The 26,100-nt window shown below is 38.9% G+C and overlaps 1 protein-coding gene across 5 annotated transcripts in view; it reads right to left on the bottom strand.

The window, feature by feature from the left end:
- Positions 1-7,501: 7,501 nt before the first annotated feature.
- CLEC16A (C-type lectin domain containing 16A) overlaps positions 7,502-26,100 on the bottom strand; it is a 156,412-nt gene continuing 137,813 nt past the window's right edge. For 3 of the 5 annotated variants that reach the window (XM_063430273.1, XM_063430275.1, XM_063430274.1), the window contains one exon: positions 7,502-8,341. In XM_063430273.1, coding sequence (XP_063286343.1) covers positions 8,016-8,341 — 326 coding nt within the window. In that variant the 3' untranslated portion in view covers positions 7,502-8,015. Of the gene's footprint in view, positions 8,342-8,562; positions 8,572-26,100 lie in introns of all 5 variants that reach the window. The other 2 variants (XM_063430278.1, XM_063430277.1) reach the window with 2 other exon arrangements.

The raw sequence follows: 26,100 nt of genomic DNA, 5'->3' as shown, positions 1-26,100 counted from the left end.
AATATGACACGCAAGGGGGCTAATTGTACTATATGGCCAAAAGAAGCTAAAGAGGCTTTTGAGCTTCTTCAACAAATGTTCGCATCTGCTGACATATTAAGACATCCTGACACTAGTAAATCTTTCCTACTTGAAGTTGACGCCTCAGAGACAGTGGTCGGGGCTGTTCTTTTTCAGAGAGAGAGTCAGGATGCCCCTTTGCATCCTTGTGGTTACTTCTCCAGAAAGTCGTCTCCTGCCGAGCATAACTTTGACATTGGTAATAGAGAACTGTTAGCCATCATACTAGCGCTTAAGGAATGGCAACATCTTTTGGAGGGTTCCAAGGATCCCATTCTGATTATTACTGATCACAAGTACCTGGCATTTATTGTGTCTCGCTTTAACTTCATTATCACCTACAGACCCGGTTCTAAGAAAATTAAAGCTGACGCCTTGTCTAGGCAATTTGACATTGAATCAGATCTAGAACAAGAGACATCCCCTATTATTTCGCCTGAGTGTATTATTGCATCCACTGTCCTTTCTTTATCGACCCCTTTGCTCCGTGCTATCATGGTGGCTCAGCCCCAGGCACCTTGCAACAAACCTCAAGATAAATGGTTTATACCATTGCCCAACAGGAAAGAGGTGCTGAAGGTATTCCATGACAATGTGACCGCTGGGCAAACGGGTATTAATAAAACTGTATCCGCCATGTCCAGGTCACTTTGGTGGGAGTCACTCAGGAGGGATATTAAAGATTATGTAGAAGCCTACTCTGTCTGTGCAGATTCAAAGGTTCCTCATAAACTTCCGTGTGGATTGTTTCAGCCACTTCCTATAACCAGTATCTCATTGTCTCAGTTATTGATGGATTTCATTCTTGAACTGCCTAGTTCCAATGAATATACTAACATCCTCATGGTAGTTGACCGTTTTTCACAAATGGCACACTTTACTCCACTTAAAAAAATTGCCATCGTCTCAGGACCTGGTGCACATATTTACATGTGATATTGTCAGGCTACATGGTATTCCTCAAAATATTGTGTCTGACAGGGGTTCCCAATTTGTGTCACGGTTCTAGAGGGCAATCAATAAACAGTTGGGCATTGCATTGTCATTTTCCTCTGCTTATCATCCCCAAACTAATGGTATGGCTGAAAGAGCTAACCAATCACTTGAGCTGTAGTACACTGGGCTGAATTATTGCCCTGGGCCGAATGTGCGAGGAACAATGCTTTTTTTTGTCAATTACTGGGCTTTTGTGGGTGACCCCCACTTGCTATTCCTGACCCTTACTCTAGGGTTGTTTGTGGGTGACCCCCACCTAAACTATCTATATCTTATCTGTGGGTAACTCCAGAATTTGTCTATAGTTGTGGTTGATCCACACTTATTGATTACAGTGGATCAACCACAACTATAGACAAATTCTGGAATTTTGATTAACCCCATAAGGGTTAAGGGACCTTATATCCAATATTTGGGTGAACCCCATATAAAATACTCAAGTGCTTTCCTGCCTTTTAATTTAAGATAAAGAATAAATATTAAATAAGATCTTTAAATTATATTGTATATATTTTTTACATTTAAATTCTACTTTTAGTAAGGCCATTATATCTTATAAGCCAGACCCTGCTATCTCTTCAGAATTGCGAGCATGGCTCTACTCCACTATTGCAGAGTGAATATCAAAAGCTCTTGCAGCCTTTCATGAGCAAGTTTCTACTGAAACAAATTTTCCTGCACACCAAGTCTCAGATTCAGAAGATATATAGTAGTATATATATAAAAATAGAATGTGACGGCAGATAAGAACCACTCGGCCCATGTAGTCTGCCCAATTTTCTAAATGCTTTCATTAGTCCCTGGCCTTATCTTATATCTAGGATAGCCTTATGCCTATCCCATGCATGCTTAAACTCCTTCACTGTGTTAACCTCTACCACTTCAGCTGGAAGGCTATTCCATGCATCCACTACCCTCTCAGCAAAGTAATACTTCCTAATTTAATGTCCTCTTGTTGTGGTAGTTTTTTTGTTGTTGTTGCAACATGTAATCTTTTATTGTGCAGAATAAATAATATTATGCAACATGTAGAAAAGTGCAATATTTAAAGTGGGCACGCAGGTCCTAGCAGTGAAAGCAATACGATTATAGTATACAAAGTAATCAACTGTATAAGCATCCACAATGCAGGGGAAGTATTAGTGGCACAAGCATTGTAATAATTTCTAGCAAAGACCGTGTTGTTGTCGACTCACAGCCTCGGTAGGCATGCTGGATACTCCCAGCCACCGAAAGATCAATCAAGGTATAATACCAAACAGGCATACAGTGTAAGTATCTGACGACTTTTAGTATGCGGAGTAGCTGTCAATCACCTTGTCTGTGAACTGAAAAATGCCTGTCCCCCTATCTAGGTAGGAGGCAAGTGCATGAGCGTAGGAAAATAAGGACAGAGAATAAAGTCAAAGATATGTAGAAAAAGAAGAGAGAGAGGGTGGGACGGGAACTAGCCCACGTGCCTAGAGTTTGTGAATCTTCCCATCACTGGGGATGTTCCCAATTGTGGTTATGTATCAAGGGTGTCCCGCACAGGTGGGTGGTTCGTTAGCTGGGCAGAGTTTTTCCAGGCCTCTCTCCTATGGTTGCATCCACGCTCCTACCCCTGTGCCCCGCCACGTACACCAGCCACGGCCGCCACCTCTCCACATGTTTCTCCTCAGTCCCCAGAAAAGACGCCTGCACCGACTCCGCCATGTATATCTCCTCCACTCTTCCCACCCATTGTCCCACCATGGGAATCGTGGTTTGCTTGCAGTGTAGTGGGATCAAGGCCATGGCGGCATTCAGCAGATGTCGGAGGATAGATGTTTTTGTAAGCTCCGATGGTAGTGCAGGAGAGCTGTTTCCATGTCGAAACATCCCGTGTCACCTAGGATCTCCCCCGATTTCTGTTTCACCATTTCCCAGAATGGCACAATGCATTGGCAGTCCCACCATATATGTGTTATTGTCCCTGGTCCCACTCCACATTTCCAGCAAACATTAGGGACATCTGAGAAGATTCTATGGAGGCTGTCAGGTGTTCTGTGCCAGAATGACAGAAACTTATGTTGCGGTACTTTTTCATCAAGAAGGAGCCCCTGGAAAAGGGATAGAGCCTCAACAGGCAAGGACAAGGCACCTGCCAAATCCCTAAAATTATTCCTGCCACTTAGTATGCAGGATGATTTGGACCCTCTAGAGGGCTCTACTTCCAACCAAACAGTTCATGTGACAGATGACTATTGCACTAATTATTTTGATGGGAATCTCCTGGCGAATGTGCATAGAGATTCCTCAACATAAGAATTTGTTAAAGAAACTTATATTACTAAAAAGCCCCCTAATGACACGGACTCTTATAAACCCGAATCTCGAGAGCCATCAACAGACATCCTCCTCTGTGCTACCGGTCTTCTGCTCTTTGATACAAGTATAATTCGGCACCCTTGCTCTGCCGAATGGGCACCTCCAGATCACATTTTTTATAAAACGTGGCTGCGCAAACCTTTAGAAAAGGAAATACAAGCTAAATTGAGGGCTGAATGTCCCCGGATGTACTACTATTCTAGATAAGGTGGCATTAATGTATAAATGATAGGATGTTTTAGGGATTCTGCTGGTGTACCTAAAATAGAGGATAAAACATAATGCAAATATTATTTGATACTCAAAGAAATATACTGGTTTATATGCACTCACAAGTTCCAAATTGGTAAAGCGTTTTATGGGTGCCTCCCCACGATGTAGATGGGGGTATTTGTTAAGTGTCCCTCCTCGAGTGGTAGCCAGTGGGGTATCAGGGTCAGCAAGATGATCCAAAAAAACTCCGACCAGATGAATACTTCAAAGGCAATTTATTCACTCATAAAATCAGGAGGTGTACAAAATCAAAAGATAATAAAAACAGGTCACCGGTCCTACGCGTTTCGTCCTTATACAAAAGGACTTCCTCAGGGACCTCTTTCAATAAAAACAGCAGTTACATGTACAATAGCTAACAAAGCATCCTAAAAAACACTACCACATAAGATCTTATATAGGGCTAGCCCCTTCAAGTCATTGGTGGAATAGTGGGTGTCTTCCCTCTTCTAAACTTCCATTCGTTGGAAGGTGGCATTAATGCCAGGATTTGACCCTATGCTAGTTACTTTTCTTAGAAAACCAGGAAAGGACCCACATAAGGGCATTGAACAGGGTCTAAAGACCACACAAGACAAACTTTTGGATATTGCCAGACCGATCATACAAATATTCATTTTGGCAGATGAAGCACTAACTAGTGGCAAATCTGATCTGCATAGTGCGAGTAAGCACAGAGGGCATTATGTCTCCTAGCCACAAGGCTGCACTATTGCACTCGCTTTTCTGGGAAAGCTGGTCGCTACAGTGGTCGGGTTAGCAATAAGCTGGCCTATCAATCTTGTCACCGTATGCTGCATACTTTTGCTTATGTTGTTTTGACATGCCCCTTCCATGTACAGTACCAAGTCCTTCAAGGGTCGACTGATGGGCCTGGCATTGTCTTTTTTTGTCCCAATCTCTGACTAGCTTGAGGTCCTAACCATTTTCACCTCCTGGACAAGCAGAGGCTGCTGCTGTTGCACCTTCCTCTCCTCTTGCCACAGACAGTCTTGGGATATGTGCATAGATGGTTTTTCAATGTTTGGTGTTTTAATATATGCAAAAATACATTAATTGATGTGGATGTATAACAGTAATGATTTCAGAAAGCAATTGTATCTTCTAAGAACTAATGAGTGGTTTATACAAAAAATACTGCAAACAGGAAGACGGATTTCCAAACTTCATAAGGCGGACATAAGTGGGGGAACAGAGGATTAATCCAACTGAAATTGACGATTAGTCTATCTGCAGAGCTTAGTAATGAGGTGCTCAAAGTGGGTTTAAAACAGCTTGGTCCTAACAACATATTTTGTAGGCTTTTTAATGTGTTCTTTGTTTTTGTAATAAAATAATTTTATACTACATATCCTTTTCTCCCGTTTAACATTCACACTTTTGTATATTACAACTTATTTTTTAATAATGTATGCAGAAAAATAAGAAGTTAAGAGGCTGTGTTTATTACTGAAAATCACAACAAAAAAGGAGTGGTTTTAAAGCTATGGATCATGCTTTTGTATTGTGTTTTACACTTTTTTTTTTTTTAATATTGTTTGAAGTGAACACATGCTTTGTATTTACTTATCACCTTTTTGAGATTCCATGTGTAGGGTGAGTTGTTTTTAGTGTATCATTTTATGCATGCTGTGGGATTTTGGCTGGTTTACATCTGGTTACAGGATTGTTATTGTCCATTCTCCCTTCTTTAAAAACCTACTTGCTACTGCTAATTGTTTTAGTTAACTTTATTACAGAGACACCATTTAAATGTTTTCACTCTTCTTCCTGGAGGAGGAACACCCAACGGGCGGGGAGATAAGACACATCTACAGACGGAGAAATAGGAATACTGGGAACATTTAAATAGGAATCAGCCGGGAGGGCTTAATGCAGCTTAATGGTTTTTTTTATTTGATTTTTAGTTGTGGTCCTTTAGGAAGTCCACTATAGTAGACAAAACACACCTTATTTGCAAATAGTGCACTTTTGTTTGTAATATTTGCATTTTGCAAATTTATGAAATACTGCTGAACTCCTTTAAGTTCCTAGGAGTCCAGATTCCGGTGGGAGTGAGCAGTTTGGCCCCCAATACCATTGGGGGAGGCACCCAGACGTGCAGACATATGTCTGCTACTTGTGAGGGCAGTTTTATTTGTTTATGCACTAAATAGTGTGTGCACATCTGCATACTGCTTCCTGGCTTTCCAGTGGTGTACTGTGGGGAAGGGTTTTGATAGTCATCATTATGTCGTAGCCCTGAGCCATGTACTGTACAGGCATGCACTGCTGGGAAAGCATGGGAGTAATATGTAGAGAGACGGGTGCATGTGGAATTGCCGTTTACGAAGGGGGAAGCACACCTTCCTTGGATCCACCGGTGTTCTTGGATCAGTTTTTTTAGTGGGGACTAGGCTTTATGGTAATAATGATACAGTTTAACAACAGATGCATTGTATTTTCAATAGCGAAAGTTAGTATAATTCAAAAATTGTGTGACATACTTAGTTCAATCTTTATTAAAATTTGTACAGAAATTCAATTGAAAAAGCAAACATGCTATCATCAAAAATAAGTTGCGTTAACCCCTTTATGTGTCGCTTATAGAATTACCAATGCCTTAAAAATGACCAAATTTCAGTTCAAAAGTATAACATGGTTCCTTTTCAATTGTTGTATAAAACAAGATATATATACTTGATGAAGCACTGGCTTTGGTTTAAGTACATTTTGCATCTTACATTTTCATGTTAGGAAGAATATCAAAACGTTTTCTCTTTAAAAAGAAGTCTGCCAACTTAGGCAATGTATTAATGACAAAAAAATAATGAATTCCATCATGTGCAAGAAAACTACAGTGTTGCTCGGTAGGATCCAATGTTATTATACTCTGTAATTCCCTATTAAACAAACAGCAAAGTAACAGGCTTGTGGCTTTTGCTATGTTTGTTAAAACTGGAAGTATCTACAAAGTGTTTGTAGATGTTTGAATGTGTTTCTTTCTGCCTCCAGTTTGGTTCCTCCTTGCCATGTTGACTTGAACAAAGTTTCTTTTTTGATTAAATAAATAACTTCTACACTTTTCTTAATAGCCATCCACTAAATAGCAAATTGTGATTCATTGTATAATTACAATATTATAAACAGGAAATATATTCAATTTAGCTGGAAATCTTTATTTAAATTCTGAGATTTTGTAAATTATCAGCTTTCCAAAACTCATTTGATAATATATACCTTTCCATATTTTTTTTTTTAAAGGGAAAAAATTAAATTCATCTACTTCCTTGTATTCCGAATCCATTAGAAATAAAAGAGTTACCGCAATAATTTACATCTATGCATTTGATTTGGAACAGGGGTACAACGGATACGGCTCTTGCCTTCGCAAGAAAAGAGATAAAGGTGTGTTTAAGACATGGATTCTAATTTCTTGTTTTCAGACACGTTTTTTTCAGATCTGAGCCACAATGTCATTTTAATGTGTCTACTCAAACTACAGACATTAGAAAAAATATTGCTTATTTAAAAAAATAAAGGAATGGTGGAATTCCCTTTAACTATAGGCCAAATTAACAGTATATCAAAGTTTAGATGAAAACCCTGTCAGATTTTTTCTTCTTTAAGCATTCAGTCTTTCTCCCATCTCTGTAAGAAATGTTCATTGTAACACGGAATACTCGGAGAAACCCAACAAGCTCGCAGATTTAAATGATCAACTTCCATGTTGTGCACATAATATGTAAGCTGTAAGTAATTATTGTTTTAAAACAAAATATGGAAGAGACTAATCTGGTCAAATTATACTTTTCTAAACAGCAAAAAAAAAAAAAAAAAAAACTACACAAAAAATAAAAATACAACCAAAAAACGAACATGAATGTTGAGGTTATAAAAATGAGGGGTGGGTTAAAACGTCCAATAGTGCAAATTTCTTCATAGTGATGCCTCTTCTGTTAAACTGGAGAAGGGGAACTGATGGAGAAGAAATTACACTGAAAACAACAGGATACAGTAAACAAAATAAAATGAGATTATTTCTGTACATATTCACCCCCACTCAAGTTTTAAAATGGCTAACAATTTCAGTCATACTACCCAACTCCAAAGCTATAAATATGAGGCAGTCATGTTAAAGCATTTACAGCGGCAAACTAGTAGCCTTTACTTCATGGAAGGTTGACTTGTACATTAATTGTGGTAGAAACAAGAAGACATCTTTTGGAATATTGTAATAAATAATAACTTTCCGAATGGGGTTATTTGGATGTGGTAGTCGCACAATCGTTCATCTGAATGCTATGGCTTTCAGCAAGAGGCTTTGAAACTAAAACTATGGCAATGTATCTCTGTAATCACTGTCCATCAGAATCAGTTTCACTCACTGCTTGGTGAGAACTTTCAGATTCCACGGAAGCTTGGAATGTGGATCTGAAAGTATGGATGCTATGAGGATCAATAGGAGGAACTAAAGTAAGGCATTCCACACTCAGGGCATCTGCATTTTCATCTGATATCAAAGAAATAGTTGGCTGGGTTGCAGGAGTCAGACTTGGTGCTAAGTTTGGGGTTTCCACATCAGACAGTTTTAAGGAACTTCTTGTTTTGAAGCTTTCCTTGCTGGACTCCGCTTGATCACAGATTGTCAGGTGAGGCTGGTCAGAAATTGAACTATCATCTCCTAAAAAAAAATAATTAAAATTAACAGCAAATAATTACCATTAACATCATTTTATAAAAATAACATAAAATAAAGAGATGTGTAAGTTTCTACAGAAAAACAAGAAACATAACTTACGACGCTGTTTTGGTTATAGTTTTGGCCACTGTTCAGTTCTCTGCCATTTAGGAGTGAAATTATTTTGTTTATGGAGCCTTACCACATCTTACCTTGGCAGTGACTCACACAGCCTCCATGGAAACAAAAAAAGCTTAGTTTTCAATCAGAACTACAGTTTTTACTGTAAAGGCTTTCTACTGCCTTGTCGAGACGAGTTTCAACATTAGTTTTTTAGCTGTCCATAATGGCACTGCATTACAATTTTAATTCAGTAGATGCGTATCCATAACTAAAAGTCCATTTTTAGAAAGGTAGCCTTGCAAAATATCCTTGTTTAAAAAAATCTTAACATCCAAAAGAAACACAGTACTAGGATAGAACATAATACAATAAAAAAGGGAAAAAAAAATTCTCAAAGAGCAAAACATGGCATGGGGAAAGTCGTCGTATCGATGAAGGATGTAGGGCCAGGGGCACCCCAGGTGCTGGCAGCGGGAGAAGCAAGATCTGGAAGATTCTAAGATGGACATGAATGCACAGAATTTGAAGTTAAACCCGTTTAACCCCTTAAGGACACATGACATGTGTGACATGTCATGATTCCCTTTTATTCCAGAAGTTTGGTCCTCAAGGGGTTAAGCTGTTGATACAAGCGGGGGCCCACATAGTGGAGCGTGTAAACTACGCAAAACTGTCCGTAGCACATGAAAAGCATGAGAAAAGCGAGGATACCGAGTCTCTTTTATCAATCAGCAACAGTAAGCCTTAATAATAAGTTCAGTCCTTTAAACACTAAAAGGCTTTAAACTTCGTAACAATGTTTAACAAATCTTTTTTTTTTTTTTTTTTTGCGGTTTTGTTTTTTCCCCCAGCTGTTTTGAACTGTATTAAGGATTAATGAGGCCTCTATACTGATTTTATATGTTCAATTTGTATGTAACACTACAGTAGTGACAAGGAACACAAGGATGGGAGGTGGTGGAAGAGAAAAGAGGGTTAATTTTTTTTCTAAATTTAGGAGGATATAATTAGTGGGCTCAGTACAGGTAAGATGGAGAAGTAATGAATGATATAGGATAAGAACTGTTCGGAACCCACAAGTCTTTATATTATGCTCTTAAGATCAGTAGCGTCTTCAACGGTTAAAAGACGGTGAAAGATTTTAGCAGAAATGGAGGTAGTGATCATTTTATTTGGGGGGGGAGGGCGGAAGGGTGTTTTTTGTTCCAGCTGTTATTCTTTCCTCCCCCCCTCCCAACTTTTTTTTGGTTGGTCTCTGTTCTACCTTTTAAGTATCTAATCAAGCTTGTTAATTGTTTATAACTATTCCAGGTATTAAATTACCCTACATTTCAACGCAATAAATTTCCCCACATTTGTGTAAGAAGATATTTGTTTTGTTCTAAATTACATTTAAATTGTTTTTAGTATGTCACCTGAAATTTCTTAGGACTGCCCCACCCATTAACAACCTCCCACCGACCCTCCGTCCTCCAAATGTCAGGTGTTCCTCTTTATCCATTTCAAATGTTTTGAGGTATGCATTGAAGTCCTATAAAATGCCCTAAAGATGGGGACACACACACACACAAAAGTTTCTTGATGTTTTAGATGAATCGATTATTCCATCCTGGAAACATATCCTCCTATAGAGATTCCCTAAGTACAGTATGTACAGTCTCTAATTCTATATTTTTCTTTCTTAATTGGAGCTAAGATCTCATCAATCTTTAAGTGGCAACTATTCAGGGTATAATGGTGTGGCAATTTTAGGACTCATGCGTAATAGAAAATAGAATTTTAAATATCTGGCTGGTTACAGGTTGTGTGCCCAGTTATCGTTCACAACTGAGTACCTGACCTGGAAATTCTCATTCCAAAACCAATGTCTGTGAGGAGAAGTGTTCTCAGAGCAGTGGGCCCTTTTTTGCCTTCATGGGTAACACATACTGCCGAGTGGAATCCTAGCATACTCCGTTGTCAAGGGTCCTACATGATCCCTATTAATGAGCAGTAAATTGTGGCCCACCGGCCACATTACCCCACAGGCCCAGGTGTGTTCTTTTGTCTCCCTGGGAAGTAAACTGGTGCTTATTATCATATGTTCTCATTTTCTCTCTAGCTCTTTCCTTCTCTTTGTAGTTGTTCCTACCTTTCTTGCACTTAGTCACCCTCCTAAATAGATAAATCGATAGCATCCCATTGGGTTAGCCTTGTTATCTGTCAAAGATTTACAATAATCTATGCCTTCAATTCAAAACAATATATGTTTTTAGTTTTCACTCTCAAAACTATAGCTACATTTCAAAATGGTGTATGGATACTTGGGTGGGAACATCGAAAGCTTGATATGTCACAGTGTGGCATATTTATTGGAAACAAACCATACAATGTTTCAACATCAAATTGAACTTTTTTGAGCATAATCTGTGTATGGTTGTTTTCCAATAAATCTGCCAGAAACCACCCACATATATCCAGTGCATTTTTACTTATTCCTATTCGTTTTCAGCATGAGTTCCCTTCTAGGTAAGCCCAGGGAAAAAACCTGGAGACTCAATGAACCTGCTCCCCTTAACTTGGAGATGGTACACGTTTATAGCTAAAAAGCATTTTTTTGATTTTGCAGTAACAAGTTGTATATCACAGTATTTAAGGTATTTATTTTGATTCATTTTATGTGACTAAAAATGGGTGATTTTTGAACTGTCTACATTTAAAACAACCTTTATGGTTTTTGAAAAAAAAAAAAAAAGGTCGGTCCCTCCTTAATATGCCACTGGGTATACAACTTGTTAATATACAATGGAGGGGAGAAGATCTAACTACAAAACATACAAATCAGGAAATGTTTTGGATCTATAACTTAAAAACTTTAGTTCCTTTTGGCCTAATTGATGAATTAGAACAAATTAATATTTTATAGTTATTATAAAACTGAAATAGGTAAAGAAAAAAAGGTCTTACCTGCAAGTATATATTTTTCTTAGCTATCTCCTTAAAATAGACCATACATCGTGAATAATATTACATTTTCACCACTCACGATAAGTGGAGCTTTTTAGTTACGATACATACGCCCTCTTTTCTAGAATCTGATAGATAGAACCTTCTATCCCAGATATTGCCATATTCCCATTTGAGACTAAGCAAGATTCCTCGATAATTAGAGCAATCATTGAAGCACCACTGATTTATTTTATATCCCAGTTTGGGAATTACAATTATTCTAAATACCACAATACTTCCACTTCTATCGATCCAGGTAATTATCGCTAGTATTTTTATTGAACTATGATTAAAAATAATTTTTTGATAAAGAGTGTGTTTTTTTCTGGATATTAAAATGCAAATGTATTTTTGTAAATATGGAGAATGTTCTCTATTACGGCACATCTAAATATGAAAATTGATGTTTTAAAGAACATATAAATGCGCAATTTTATATTTTGAAAAGACTATACACCTTTTTTAACAATGATTAGGTATAATGTACAATAGGTCAATAGAGACATAAAAGCCTCTGCCACAGCAGGGAATGCACCAGTAAGACAAGATTTGTTATGATTGACCTGTATTGGTATGAGAAAGCAAATTTACTTATGCATGTATGCAAAATGTTTTTTATGTTTATGATTTTGAGACCATATAAATGTGTAATTTGACATTTTAAAAATACTATAACCCTTCTTAGCATAGAATGGGCACAATTAACAACAAGACTGTTGAAAAAGACAGGAAAAGCTTACCGTGTAAGAGTTCATAAATAAGGGGTTGGGGATTTCTTTGTGTATATTAAACAGTGTTACACTATATCTTTGTTTCTTTTAAGGTACAAGGAAAAATATTGTATCTGTTGGATACCTAGTACTTTATAGGCTTAATACAACACTGACTTCTTGAAACCCTATCTATTCACGGAGGTGGAATAAAAAATTTAGTTTTTGAACTCTGCATGATAAGAAATGCAGAGTTCAAGACTCACTAAAGCTCAGTTTGTGCAGACAAGAGCACAAGTCGAACAGACAATGTCTTAGAGTCATTGACACCTGATTCAGCAGCTGAGAATTTGGCTTGACCATGGATAAACTCCAGGCTGCAAAAAAACCTTCCAAAATTGACAAAGCTGTTAGCACACACAGTTTGTCTATCAAGTACTACTAAGTCTGTTGAAATACTTTAATTCTATATTGCAAGGCAACTAGAGAGAGACTCTTTAGCAGGTCATGTTACCATACTGCAAATAGAGAAAAACTTAAATATCTTGGAATTATGTTTCCACTGGAGCTCACATGGACAAGTTCAAAGCAGATATGAGAGCCTGGTCACTATGTTATTTGTGGTATGGCCAAATAAATTTCGTCAAGATGAATCTCCTACCCAGGCTGCTTTAATTTTTCCCAGAGGATTCCAATTGCAATGAGCCTTTTTCTCTTCCTTGAATTTGGCTCTAATTTATTACGTGTGAAGGGGAAACAGGCCCAGACTTAATGTTGACCAGCTTATTCTCCCAAAACAGCTGTGATATCTGTTTTTTTTTTCTAAATCAGCGCACTTTATTGTATTATTAAACTGCATGATTCTGGCTGTAAATTTTTTTTTTCATGGCAGCACCACTGCGGAGAATTTTTTTTCCGGGCATGCCCCCAATTCCCCTTTTTTCTGTGTATGTTTGGTATCCAGACCAGCTTACTATGGGGTTGAGAATCCCACTCAAGTGCCTCTCTGGTGGTAACCACAAAGCATAAATTTGAGGAGAGTCGAGTAGTCGAAAGCATACATTTGAGGAGAGTAAGTATTGCAGTTAACATATGTTAAGCATAGGACCCACCAATATTGGGGCACTGTGACATAATGGTGGGCTTAACACAATATGGCCAAATAGTGTAACCCAATCCTCATATTTCTTTACTAGAATAGGTGATTTTAAGTAGCCTTGAAATATGTAAAACTGCATTTTACTAAAGTAGCACTATAGTGCCAGGCAAACAAACTTGTTTTCCTGGCACTATAGGGTCATTAGGTCCCCCCCCTGCTAGGCTGCAGGGGTTAAAACCCCTTCAGCCGTTTACCTTTTTCTAGCGCCGACTCCCTCGGCTCTGGGGAACTCTCCTTTCTCTGCCGACGTCAGCTCAGAATGCGCGGCAAGAACCGCAAACGTATTCAAACCGCCCATAGGAAAGCATTACTCAATGCTTTCCTATGGACTTCCAGCGTCTTCTCACTGTGATTTTAACACTGAGAATCGCGGAAGCACCTGGATTAACCCTCAGTGAAACATAGCAGTTTCTCTGAAACGGCTAGGTTTTCAGCTGCAGGGTTAAAACTAGAGGGACCTGGCACCCAGACCACTTCATTGAGCTGAAGTGGTCTGGGTGCCCATAGTGGTCCTTTAATTTTTTTTTTTTATGTGTGCGCTGGTAATCTTTATTTTGCATAAAATTTGGGCTTTACAGCAGTACCATGTCTGAGAAATGCATGTTCCAGGTATGCTCCCAGTTCCTCTGGGCTACTCTCAAAATATGGCACCATGTCCCCCCCAAAATTGTCCCTTTCCACACTAGTTAGCCCCTTGTACCTACTAACCCACAATCCAGCTTTTCTTTTCTTTCTTTTTTGTCAATCACATTTTATTGAATCTTGTAGCAGAATTACATGTTAGTCATTTGTGACAGTAAAGCTTAAACATTAGGTAGTAATACACACAGAATAGTTATGGTTATCAGACACAGGATGCATGGTAAGTAATACAGCCTGTAACATGTTAGAATAAAATACCTTATTTTAAATTAAAAGGAAGAAAACAAGAGCATGTATACAGTGCTAAACATATGGACTGTGGTTAAACAAAACAGGCTAGTCTTAAGCATTGAGTAAAAGAGAGTGCCCAGTAACATATAAGCCAAGGAATTGGGCAGATTATTACAGTAAAAAAGGAAAACATGTTAGTCAAACAGTAAAATAAGTGTTGTGCTACCACTGGGAGAAAACATAACATAATATGTCCACAAGCAGGCCAGTATGGTGAAGCAGTCCCAATTCCGGGCCATATCAGTATGTGAAAATGTGTTCCTTCTCCACCCTTCCACGCTTCAATACAATGCATGCTGAATAAGGTCTGTTGTCGACGGCATGTAGATCTGCGAAGCCATATGTCCACCAGTCTTCGGCCCAAGGCCTTAATGGGAGCCCGTGCCTTAAGTCCATCGATCTCTTCATCGGGATTGTGGGCCCAAGGGTTTTCCGGGGTCGGTCACCCCACTGGGTGTATGGACGGCAGTGGGGGGGTTACCTCCAGCTCAGAAGAAGAGCAGGCGTTCAGGACAGCAGTGTAGCTTATTCATGCGGCAAGAGGTGCAGGTGGGTGTGGGCTGTTCTCCGTGTAGGCTTCCTGCTCTGAGGAGAGGCAGGCATCAAGATTGCTGGAATGGAGTGCCTTGTACTTCAGGAGGTTGGAGCACCTGAGATCGGTCACTGAGTTGGCGCCAGAATTTCAACAGATCATATCAAATCTGTGTTGGAAGGACTTCAGCCACTCCTGGGTTTCAAGGCCTGTCTGGGATCGTGGTACCTTGAGCTCGGCGGCCATGTTGGACTTGCCACGCGGGTCTCATCTCAATCCAGCTTTTCTGATTGGTCTGTACCATAAAACATTACAGTTTATAACTAGTGGTGACTTTTTAGTTCTGAGCAAATTTACACAGATGACTCAAAATGTATCAGGAATCTTGTTATCCAGCAGAACTGCTGTGGGATGTCTTCGTTCTTTATAAATTGCTCCTGCATAGGACACAATCCCCTTTTCAAAAGTATGCCCTACTGGGAGGATGCTCTGCACGTTTGTCCTTTACGGATCAGGAATGGTCCAAGATAATTATATTATGCACTAAATACCAAGAGACCAAAATTAAGATCATAATAAACAGGTATGATACCCCTTAAAAATACATAGAATGGTGTCCCAGGTCTCTGGCCAATGTTGGAGGTGTCATGGGGTGGCAGGATCCCTGGTGCTTATCTTTTGGGAGTGCCCCGTTCTAGTCCCATTCTGGAGGTGAGTGTAAATACTACTACTTCATTAGCAGATGAGGGAGTTGAGCCTCAGCCTGTGGACATGTTGCTTAACAGAACCAAGCTTTTGGATACAAAAAGAAGATCTCTAAATACCTCACGGGTTACTGGTTCATACCCTCTGAATGCAACTACATACCCCCATATTCCAGGGCTTGTTGGGTCTTATGGAGGCCTTTAGGAGTACCTTTCAGTCTGGAGGACATGGTTATTCTAGTCATACCACTAAAGTGCGAGGCGTTTCCCAATAAAGCAAACAGACATCCCAATACACATCTTGCTATTTTAATTCACAAAAGAATGTTGTGAAACCGCAGCTCATATATAAATACACACACACACACATATATATATACATATAAAGAGATTGTCACTTATTTAATTTGCTACACTGTCAAAAAAACTGAGGGAAAAGCTAACTTTCTAAAAAACCCTGAACCCTGTGGAACGACTCTCATTAGTCGCAATAAAAAGGATTAAACAATAAAATAAGAAGTAACATGGCTTTAAGATTCTTTACAAAAATGAATGCAGACATGTTTTTTATTAAGAAAATACATTTCTGCAAAGATTTTACTCCCTTATTTTGGCATCCCCCCCCCCCCCCCCCAAAAAAAAAAGCTTTAATGCATGTACCACAAGTAAACAAAGAGGTGCATTTTAAACTAATTAAAAATGATGTCCAGTTTTTAGAAACTATGATCAAACAAGAAAGAAATGAAAGACGTCATTGATAGACGGTCTACTTTGTGAAAATAAATAAAGCTTTTGAATGTATACGCCACCAGTGAACATATTCCTAGATTTTACGATATATTGATTTTCATTCTTTAAGAAGTGGGCCCACTTCTTCCAGATTTTCGAAGATCATGATATGAATAACATTTTAGATCGCACCCTTGATAGAGATCGCCCCCAGGGTGATGTCATCAAAATTCTCACTATTTTCAACGTCTCCTTCAAAAAAATTATCTCAGGGATGCCCAGAGATTTACTCATATTTTACCAAAAGAATTTCCAACTTATTCTCATCCACGTGATGTTGGTCCCCTTGATGAGCCATTTAGGTGAAATGCGTGTTGGGGCTCGAACATTTAGCATGCCGTGTATAAAGGTGGTGACTCTTTGCCTTCTTAAATGATGATTTAGCATCAAGGAGCACATCACTTTTACTTTTTATGAGAAAGCCATATATAGACTACATATATATTTGAACATAGTTATTAGTCTGCCTAGCATGGATAGGCATAGTGCTAGGTACACAGGATGAAGATTGAGTAGTATACTTCATTTTTGGCTTCTTTATTATTTGTTTTAGTGGTTAAGTTTAGGTGTTTTTTGTCTATTTTTCTGCAAGCACTTTCATTACCATCATTTGATATTAGGGATACATTTGGAGGAGTAATCTTATAATTTTGGGAGAGTTTATATTATGGCTTCATAAATGTTATCATCCTGTTGCAGATTGTTATTTATTTCTGATACTATTATCTACTGAGATTAATTACCTGAATTGCAATATATGTGCAAGTTTTGATGAAAGGTATGAAGTGAAACATCTCAAATTTTAGATCTTGTTATTATTTTAGTAGATTGACATAACACTATTTAGTTCATCTGATCCTTTTGCAGCTGCGCACTAACTGTGTATCAGTTATTTGAGTGTTTTCCTAGTATGCAGTGAAGATGTGTTGACTAGTTACATGGGTATCTATCAGTGTTATTGCACGTTGTACATCGCTTGTACCATTCAGATACTAGTTTGTTATGTTTGTATGGATACATTTATAACTATCTAGCTCTTTATGCACTTGGTTTGCTTTTTATTCATTGTTATTTTTGGCAGGCAGTATGCTTACTTATTTAATTAATATTTAGTTAACTATCTTTAGTAATATACAGTGCTTAGCAGTTGGTAGACTGTGCTGATAAATACCTTATCCACGAACAATAACTGAGGCCCTCAACTTGCAACTACTTCGGTCTGCTTATTACGATTTTGTGCTACTTTTGCTATTTGCATGTACTATTTATGGTAGCTATTTATATCCATTACTAATTATTTAAATATTTATCCTATTGGGGATATCATCATATATATATAATTTCATCAGCCAAATTTAACACCCATTTTGCCTAGTGAATCCCTCTATTTTGTTGTTACTCTATCTTTTCTAGCTACTTTCAAGGCCGTCTTTACCGCGGGGCAAACGGGGCAGCTGCCCCGGGCCCAGTTACTCCTGGGGGGCCCGAAGCAGCTGCACCGTGGGCCCCGCTGGCCTCAAGCATTTCTGCCGGTGCAGCCGCGCACTAAGGAGGCCTACTGGGTGGCCCATGCACTAAGGGCCACCGGTGGGCTTCTGTCAGCAGGGGCCCGGTTCTGCGCTCTGGCGCTTTAAGAGCGCGACCGGGCCCTCTTGCTTTTCGGCAGCCGTCTGGGAGGAAGTGACGCCTGTGGCAGTCACTTCCTCCAATAATGAGAGGAGCGCGCGGGAGGGGGAAGAGGCAGAGCGGTGGGGGTCTGGGCCGAGCTAGCCAGACCTCAACTCCCAGCACCTTCAGCCACAAGTGGGAAAGCCACCCTCCAAGGTAGGAAGGGTGGGTTTAATAGTGTCAATTTTGTGTGTGTATCTGTGAATGTGTCAGTATGTCTGTCAGTGTATGTGTGTCAGCATGTCTGTTAGCGTATGTGTCACTGTGTGTCCATATGTATGTCAGTGTGTGCATGTCTGTATCAGTATGGCTCTTTGTGTCAGTATGCTGGTGTGTGTGTTGGTGAATGTGTCAGCATGTCTGTCAGTTTATGCCTGTGTAAGTATGTCTATCGGTGTATGTTTGTGTGTCAGTTTGTCTGTCTCTATGTGTCTGTATATCTGTGTGTGTGTGTGTGTATCTATAGGTTGTCATTGTGTGTATCTGTGTGTGTGTCAGTGTATATATATGTGTGTGTATCTGTATGAAGTGTGTGTGTATCTGCAAGTGTGTCAGGTGTGTATATGTGTGTCTGTGTAACTGTTTGTGTGTCAGTGTTTGTATCTTTGTGTATGTCAGGATGTGTGTCATTGTGTAGCTGTATGTTGTCTTTGTGTGTTTCAGTGTATCTGTACGATCTCAGTATGTGTGTCAGGTTGTGTGCATATCTACGTGTGTGTTTGTGTGTGTATTTGTGCATACATCTCAACATTCACACGCTAACACAAATACACCCCTGCATTCAAGCTTCAGCACAGCATACAAATACACATCTGTGTTAAACACCAACATTATATGTATACACACCCCTGCATTCAAAAACCAACACTACACATAAATGCATGCTTACATTCAAACGCCAACACCACATACAAACATATTCCATACAAAAACCTGTTTACATTGATACACACAAAAACTGCTTAGGGCTAAATAAAAATCTGCAAACATGGGTAAATGGTAGAGCCCCAGCTGTCAAGGCATTGCTGGAGTCGTACGACAGATGGGGATCTACCTTTTAAACATCCTTGCAATAGGGAGGCCCAAAAAAATATTCTTGCACCTCTCTACTTTAGGTAGCCACTGCGTTAAGGGTGATAACGTGTTTGCACGCCTGGGGAGGGGTACAGGGTCCAGGGGGCCCAAGCAAATGCTTTGCCCAGGGTCCAATCAATATTAAAGACGGCCCTGGTTACTTTACACACACATTTTAGATGTACTGGTGACTGACTTTACATTTCATTTTTAGCATTGCCTTTATTATTTTTTGTGGATTTTAACATATATTTCCCTCCTGTTCTTTTATAGATATGTCCTTTAATATAGTGGCAGCAAGATCTACCCTGCTGCTGACATTGGCTCTTCGTTATTGTACTTTATATACACTTTTTAATTTTTTTTTATTTGCTATTAATAAAAGTTAGATTTTATATTTGGTAAGGTTGGGAGCATTTAAAAAAAATGTAATACCGAGACAACCTCTTGATCATTCTCCAGTTTACTTGAGACTAAAAGAGATATGGACATTAAACAGAGTTAGTTGCTAGAAACTAAATGATAACATTCAAACCATGCAATCATTTACTCTAAAATAGAAACTGAAATTGACCTCTTTTCCACTACTCACAGTCAAAGTGAGCAGCCGAATGGCCACAGATGGGTAGCTTTTAAATTCATTCATCAGAGGCACTTACATATTTTGCGCTTTAAGAAATATACGTAAACAAGAAGAAAAAAATCTGCATCTTATACACAAACCTTGTTTCAAAACATCAATCAAATAGGGAATTATCAATTCTACAAGAAATTTCAGACATCCACTCCTAATCAAACGAATTAAGTTCTAATGCAGTCCAACGAAGATTACAAGGAATAGACAGACTTTACTTTAAAAAGGAAAATAAATTTGATACCCTTCTGGCAAACAAGTTAAGGGATGACGGAACATCACGTTACATTACAGGGACATGCAGCTCAATCAACAAACTGATAGTTGATCAGAAGGGAGTATCTAATGAATTTGCTCTAATACGCATCACTTTACAGCAATGGGACGGTTAATGAAAAAATAGTAGATGCAACATTTTTAGATCTTGTTTGGATATTCTTTCCCTGACAAACCTAACGAACACAGATACTATAAAGCTCACAGAAGATATCTTTTTTTTAAAATAAATATTTTATTAAGTAGTTTTTTCACATTAAAATACTGACAAGCATATAGAGACAATTATCCATTGTCCCTACAGTCATGTATTTGAGCATTTTAATACATATATCATATAACATTTGACAATACATACAACAAATATACATAAAAACAAATCGTTAACACTTCTGATTTCAATCAACAACTTTGTGTCTTTCTTCTTACATTGTTCGGAGTCGGAATATTCACCTGTGACGGAGACTGACCAGACAACTGAGGTCAGATTCAATCTATAATGGGAGGTTCAAGAGTCTTAATCCAATTATCCCAAATTTTGTAACTATAAAAATTAATACAAAATTGAGAGGCAATACCCCTTTCCATTTTACATTGGGATCTAATAGTTTCCTTAACCGGAGGCCAGGTGTCTACTGTTGTCTTTCTCCAGTTTCTGGCTATAGATATTTTAAAAGCCATCAATGCATGAATCCAAAACCATTTCTTCTCTTTCGATATTTGGGGTCATTTTAGATGTAATAGAATTGCTTCAGGTGTCCAATGGTGTGTAATACCCAGTAGCATGTTACCGTATTTTTCGCTCCATAAGACGCACCTAGATTTTAGAGGAAGAAACCCAGAAAAAAAAATATTCTGAACAAACTGTCCCATAGTGTTTCTTACAGTTTGTTCAGAATATTTTTTTTTCTCCCCTGTCCCATAGTGTTCTCCCCCCCCATAGTGTTCTCCTCTCTCCCATAGTCTTCTCCCCCCCGCTCCCATAGTCTTCTCCCCCCTCTCCCATGGTCTTCTCCCCCCTCTCCCATGGTCTTCTCCCCCCTCTCCCATAGTCTTCTCCCCCCATTCCCATAGTCTTCTCCCCCCATTCCCATAGTCTCCCCCCCCCCTCCCATAGTGTTCTCTCCTCTCCCATACTGTCCCCCTCCCCTCCCTTTGTCCCATAATTACTTACCTGTCTTGTAGTGTGGGCTGGCCTTACAGCGCGCACCGCGTTAGTGGAACTTCAATTTCAGGTTCCGGTTTCCGGCGGGACTGAAAGGAAGTGTGCACACTGAGTGCGCAATTCCTGTCAGTCCCGCCGGAAACCGGAACCTGAAATTGAAGTTCCTGTACCGCGGTGCGCGCTGTGAAGCCCCGCCCATGCTACAAGACAGGTAAGTAAAGTTTCATATTCGCTCCATAAGACGCACAGACATTTCCCCTCACTTTTGAGGGGAAAAAAGTGCATCTTATGGAGTGAAAAATACGGTAATTTCTAGTAAAATTTGGTCCCAAGCTCTCCCAATCGAGATACAATTCCACCATATGTGTATCTCATCTGCCCCTTCTGATCCACACCTCCAACACTTGTAAGTATCAGAAATAGAGAATTTACCTAATTTGGCAGGGGTCAAGTACCACATATTCAACAATTTACAATGTGCCTCCATTATATTTAAACAGTGTACCACAGAGTATACGGATTGTAAGGCCACACACCACTCATATCTATTCTAAGTTGTAAGTCCTTTTCCCATCTGCATTTAGAATTAGGGAAAATAGGAATTTAATCATTCTTATAATATCTACGCATTTAATTAGTAACTTTACAGCTTTATCATTTTTAATTAACTTCTTTAGTTTAAAAGCTAAAGATGTCCAATTCAGATAACATATAGATATAGAGCTATATAGAAAGTGTTTTATTCTAATAAAGTAAAAGTTCTGTGTTGCAGAAAGCCCAAATACATTCCATAAATCAGCAAAGGACATGATATGTGAGTCTTTGAATAAATCTGAAATTGTCTTTATACCCTGCCGTGTCCACTGCCTTATATCCAAATTGTCGATCCATCTATTTAAATATATAAATGGTAGTGCCGGTAACATTTTATCTTTTAAATTTACTTGTTTTTTTAAAGTGATTACAGAATTTAATTAAAGGATTTAATATTAAATTGTCAGTTTGACGTCTTACTTTTATTTCGGGTGTTAATTCTTGTTGACCAGAACAAATTAACTGCGTTGCATGGCTCCTTAATATCACTAAATTCTATTTCATACCAATTTTGGATAATATTTTCTTGCTTAATTGTGGTAATCGTATGCATTAAAAGGGCCGCTTGATGGTATAAGAAAATATTTGGAAAACCTATTCCTCCTTGTTTAGGTTTTAAATATAGGAGATCAATTCTAGACCTAGACCCTATTCTAGGTTTCTTATTGAGCCATGTGTAATTTCTAAAGATTTTATTTATAAGAATCAACCATGAAGGCTGTATAGGCATCGGGATCATTCTTAATAAATAGAATATCTCAGGGAAAATATACGCTTTTATAGAGTTGACTCTGCCCCACCGTGATATTTCCAGTGAGCTTTTAAAAGGGGACTCATTTCTCTTATTAAGGAAATTAAGTTGGCTTTCATTATATTAGAGGGGTTGTATGCCAATGTATTTCAAGCCCCTTTTTCCCATTTAAAAGCATAATGGTTATTCAAAAAAATATAATACTTTTCTTTTATATACATAGGTAAAACCAACATTTTAGTTTTTAATTTTTAAGAAGGCTATATTGCTCTATATATATATATTCATATTCATTACTTCTGGGAATAAAGACATGGGATTCGCAAGAGTTAATAAAGTGTCATCTGCATGTTGGTTGATCTTAAATTCTTTATCATTTATTTGAAAAGCCCTTTATTTTTTAATTAAAACGATACGTTACTAAGTTACTAAGGTATTAAGATATAAAGGAGTGGAGAAAGTGGACAGCCTTGGGGGGTGCCGTTTGAGATATCGAACCATTCAGACCTGATTCCCCCTCCCACTATTCTACTGATGGAGAGGAATAAAGGGCCATGATTGCCGAGAGGATCTGTCCCTATAACCAAAAACCTCTAAAGTTTTTTCATAAAATCCCAGCTAACTATCAAAGGCTTTCTCTCCATCAAGAGCCATAGTGAGAAAAGAGGTTTTCGTAGCATGGACTTCCGCATATATGTTTAAAATTTTACTGATATGATTGGACAACGTTCTCCACGGAACGAAGCCCACTTGATATTCTGAAATTAAAGTGGGAATATTTTTTATTCTTTTAGATAAAACCGAGGCATAGATTTTATAGTCGGTGTTTAACAATGCAACTGGTCTATAACTGGCTATTTCTTCTAGGTTTTTATTTTGTTTGAGTATAGCTACAAGCATCTCTTTTGGCATCTCCCCCCTTAAGCATAGCTGAATTAAAACAATCGGCAAGTCTCTGGAGGAGAAAATCCTTACATATTTTATAAAAAGAATCGACAAAGCCATCTGGCCCAGGCGCCTTATTTCTTTTCATTGAATTAATAGCTTCTGCAATTTCCTAAGGGGTTATTCTTTCGTTCAATTGTTCTAACTGATAATTATTTAAACAGGGAAGAACTTTATCAGAAAAATATCTATCTATAGAATTTTGAGAGGATGTTACTGGCAAATTATATCGATTACAGTAATCTAATTTAAAAACAGTGTAAATTTTTCTTTAGCATTACTTCTTGGCCTTATCTTATTTTATTTATTAATGTATTATTCTGTTGTGATTTAACTTTATTAGTGAGTAATTTGTCTGCTTTAGTCCCCCTGTAGTAATAATTAGTTTTCATAAATTGCATGTTTCTATTTACTTTGCATATTAAGATGTCATTCATTTTTATTTTCAAGAATATTTATTTGATTTGATACAGCTCTGGAAGGAGACTATGTATTTAATTTATTACATTCATCAAGTTCGATATATAAATCTGACAAAGACTTTTCCCTGGTTAACTTTGAATGTGCTTCTCAACTGATTATATGACCTCTAATAACACTTTTAGAGGCACACCATTTCATCATAGGCGAAACTTCATTGTCACTATTACCCAGCCAATAAAGATCAATTGCTTTTGCAACATGGTCTCTATTAAAGGGACACTCTAGGCACCCAGACCACTTCTGCTCATTGGAGTGGTCTGGGTGCCAACTCCCACTACTCTTAACCCTGCAAGTGTAATTATTGCAGTTTTTTATAAACTGCAATAATTACCTTGCAGAGTTAACTCCACCTCTAGTGGCTGTCTATTAGACAGCCACTAGAGGTCACTTCCTGGGTTCTAGCACAGGAAACCTGTGCTAGAGCGTCGCTGGACATCCTCACGCTGTGTGAGGACCTCCAGCGTCGCTCAAAACCCCATAGGAAAGCATTGAAATGATTTTTCAATGCTTTCCTATGGGGAGACGTAATGCGCATGCGCGGCATTGCCGCGCATGCGCATTAGGTCCCCTCGGCCGGTGGGCGAGATCAGCCTCGCCCACCGGCCGACACAATGAAGAGGAGGAGCGTCACAGAGGTGGAGACAGCGACGAGGGACATCACCGCTGCCTCAGGTAAGTCACTGAAGGGATTGGGGGGTGGGAGGGAGAGGGACCCTCCAGTGCCAGGAAAACCGATCGTTTTCCTGGCACTGGAGTTTCCTTTTAACTTTAGATATAAGTAATTTATCATCTAATCTCCAATCTGGACAATGTCTAAGAAACTGGGTTATCAATTTTTGCATATACTGTATTTGAGCAGAATTTGGGACATAAATATTAGCTATTGTGTACAATTTCTCATCTATATCAAATTTTTCATTTTTTGTGGCGAATTAAAGGACCACTATAGGCACCCAGACCACTTCAGCTTAATGAAGTGTTCTGGGTGCCAGGTCCATCTAGGATTAACCCTTTTTGCTGTAAACATAGCAGTTTCAGAGAAACTGCTATGTTTACACATGAGTTAATCCAGCCTCTAGTGGCTGTCTCAATGACAGCCGCTAGAGGCGCTTCCGTGCTTCTCACTGTGATTTTCACAGTGAGAAGACGCCAGCGTCCATCGGAAAGCACTGAGAATGCTTTCCTATGAGACTGGCTGAATGCGCGCGCGGCTCTTGCAGCGCATGCAGCCGACGGGAAAGGAGGAGGAGAGTCCCCAGCGCCGAGGGAGCCCGGCGCTGGAACAAAAGGTAAGGGATTAACCCCTTCCTCACCCTAGAGCCCGGCGGGAGGGTGGCCCAGAGGGTGAGGGGGACCCAAGGACCCTATAGAGCCAGGAAAACGAGTATGTTTTCCTGGCACTATTGTGGTCCTTTAAGCCCTTGAGCATAATTATCTAATTTTGAAAATCCCATATCTAAACTTATATAATTCTATCCTTACAATATCAACTAATATCTCATATTTGGGGCAAAAGTACCTTCTGTTTGATATCATAACATCATAAGAAAAGAATAGAACCACCACAGGTGTTTCTTACTCCGTTATCCAACACAACACTTGTTGATTACATTTTACATGAGGACAGAACAATAATACAAAGACAGTGATATATAAAAAAAAAACCAGCCCTATAAGGAAGTCTGGAAGGATCCCCATTGGTTTGCACTACCTCATTGGGCCTTCCACGACGATCATAATTAGTGATTATTATTTTATTATTTATAGAGCCAGCAAAATTCGGTAGCGTTGTACAATGGGTAGACTAACAGACACGTAATTGTAACTAGACAAATGGATGCACAGGAAAAGAGGGGTTGAGTGATCAATCGTGATGCTGCGTTACCTCTATGGGACAGAGAGTGTAACAGAATCATCGAGAACTCTAAAAACTTGAATTTAAGAGTGAGCCAGAAAAAAAAAAAAAATTAGCCAATTCGGTCTTTGTTCAGTTCACTACCGGCTCACGGCATTTAAAATGTTTTGGGGCATTTAAACCAAACGTGGGATTCATTACCAGTGGTAGTGGCCTTATGGGGGGTTTCGCCCCACCACCCATTAGAAGCGGCCCGCAGCCAGCCCTAAGTAGCCCTACAGCTAGCCCCAAGTGATAAGGGGGAGGAACCTGTTGTCTACCCCCCTCAACAGACTCCAACCCATTAGCGGCAGGTGTGGGCCCCAAGTGATAATGGGTG

Source organism: Pelobates fuscus, chromosome 8, assembly GCF_036172605.1.
Source record: "Pelobates fuscus isolate aPelFus1 chromosome 8, aPelFus1.pri, whole genome shotgun sequence".
Taxonomy (NCBI): Eukaryota; Metazoa; Chordata; class Amphibia; order Anura; family Pelobatidae; genus Pelobates; species Pelobates fuscus.
This window is presented reverse-complemented; position numbering and strand designations above follow the sequence as displayed.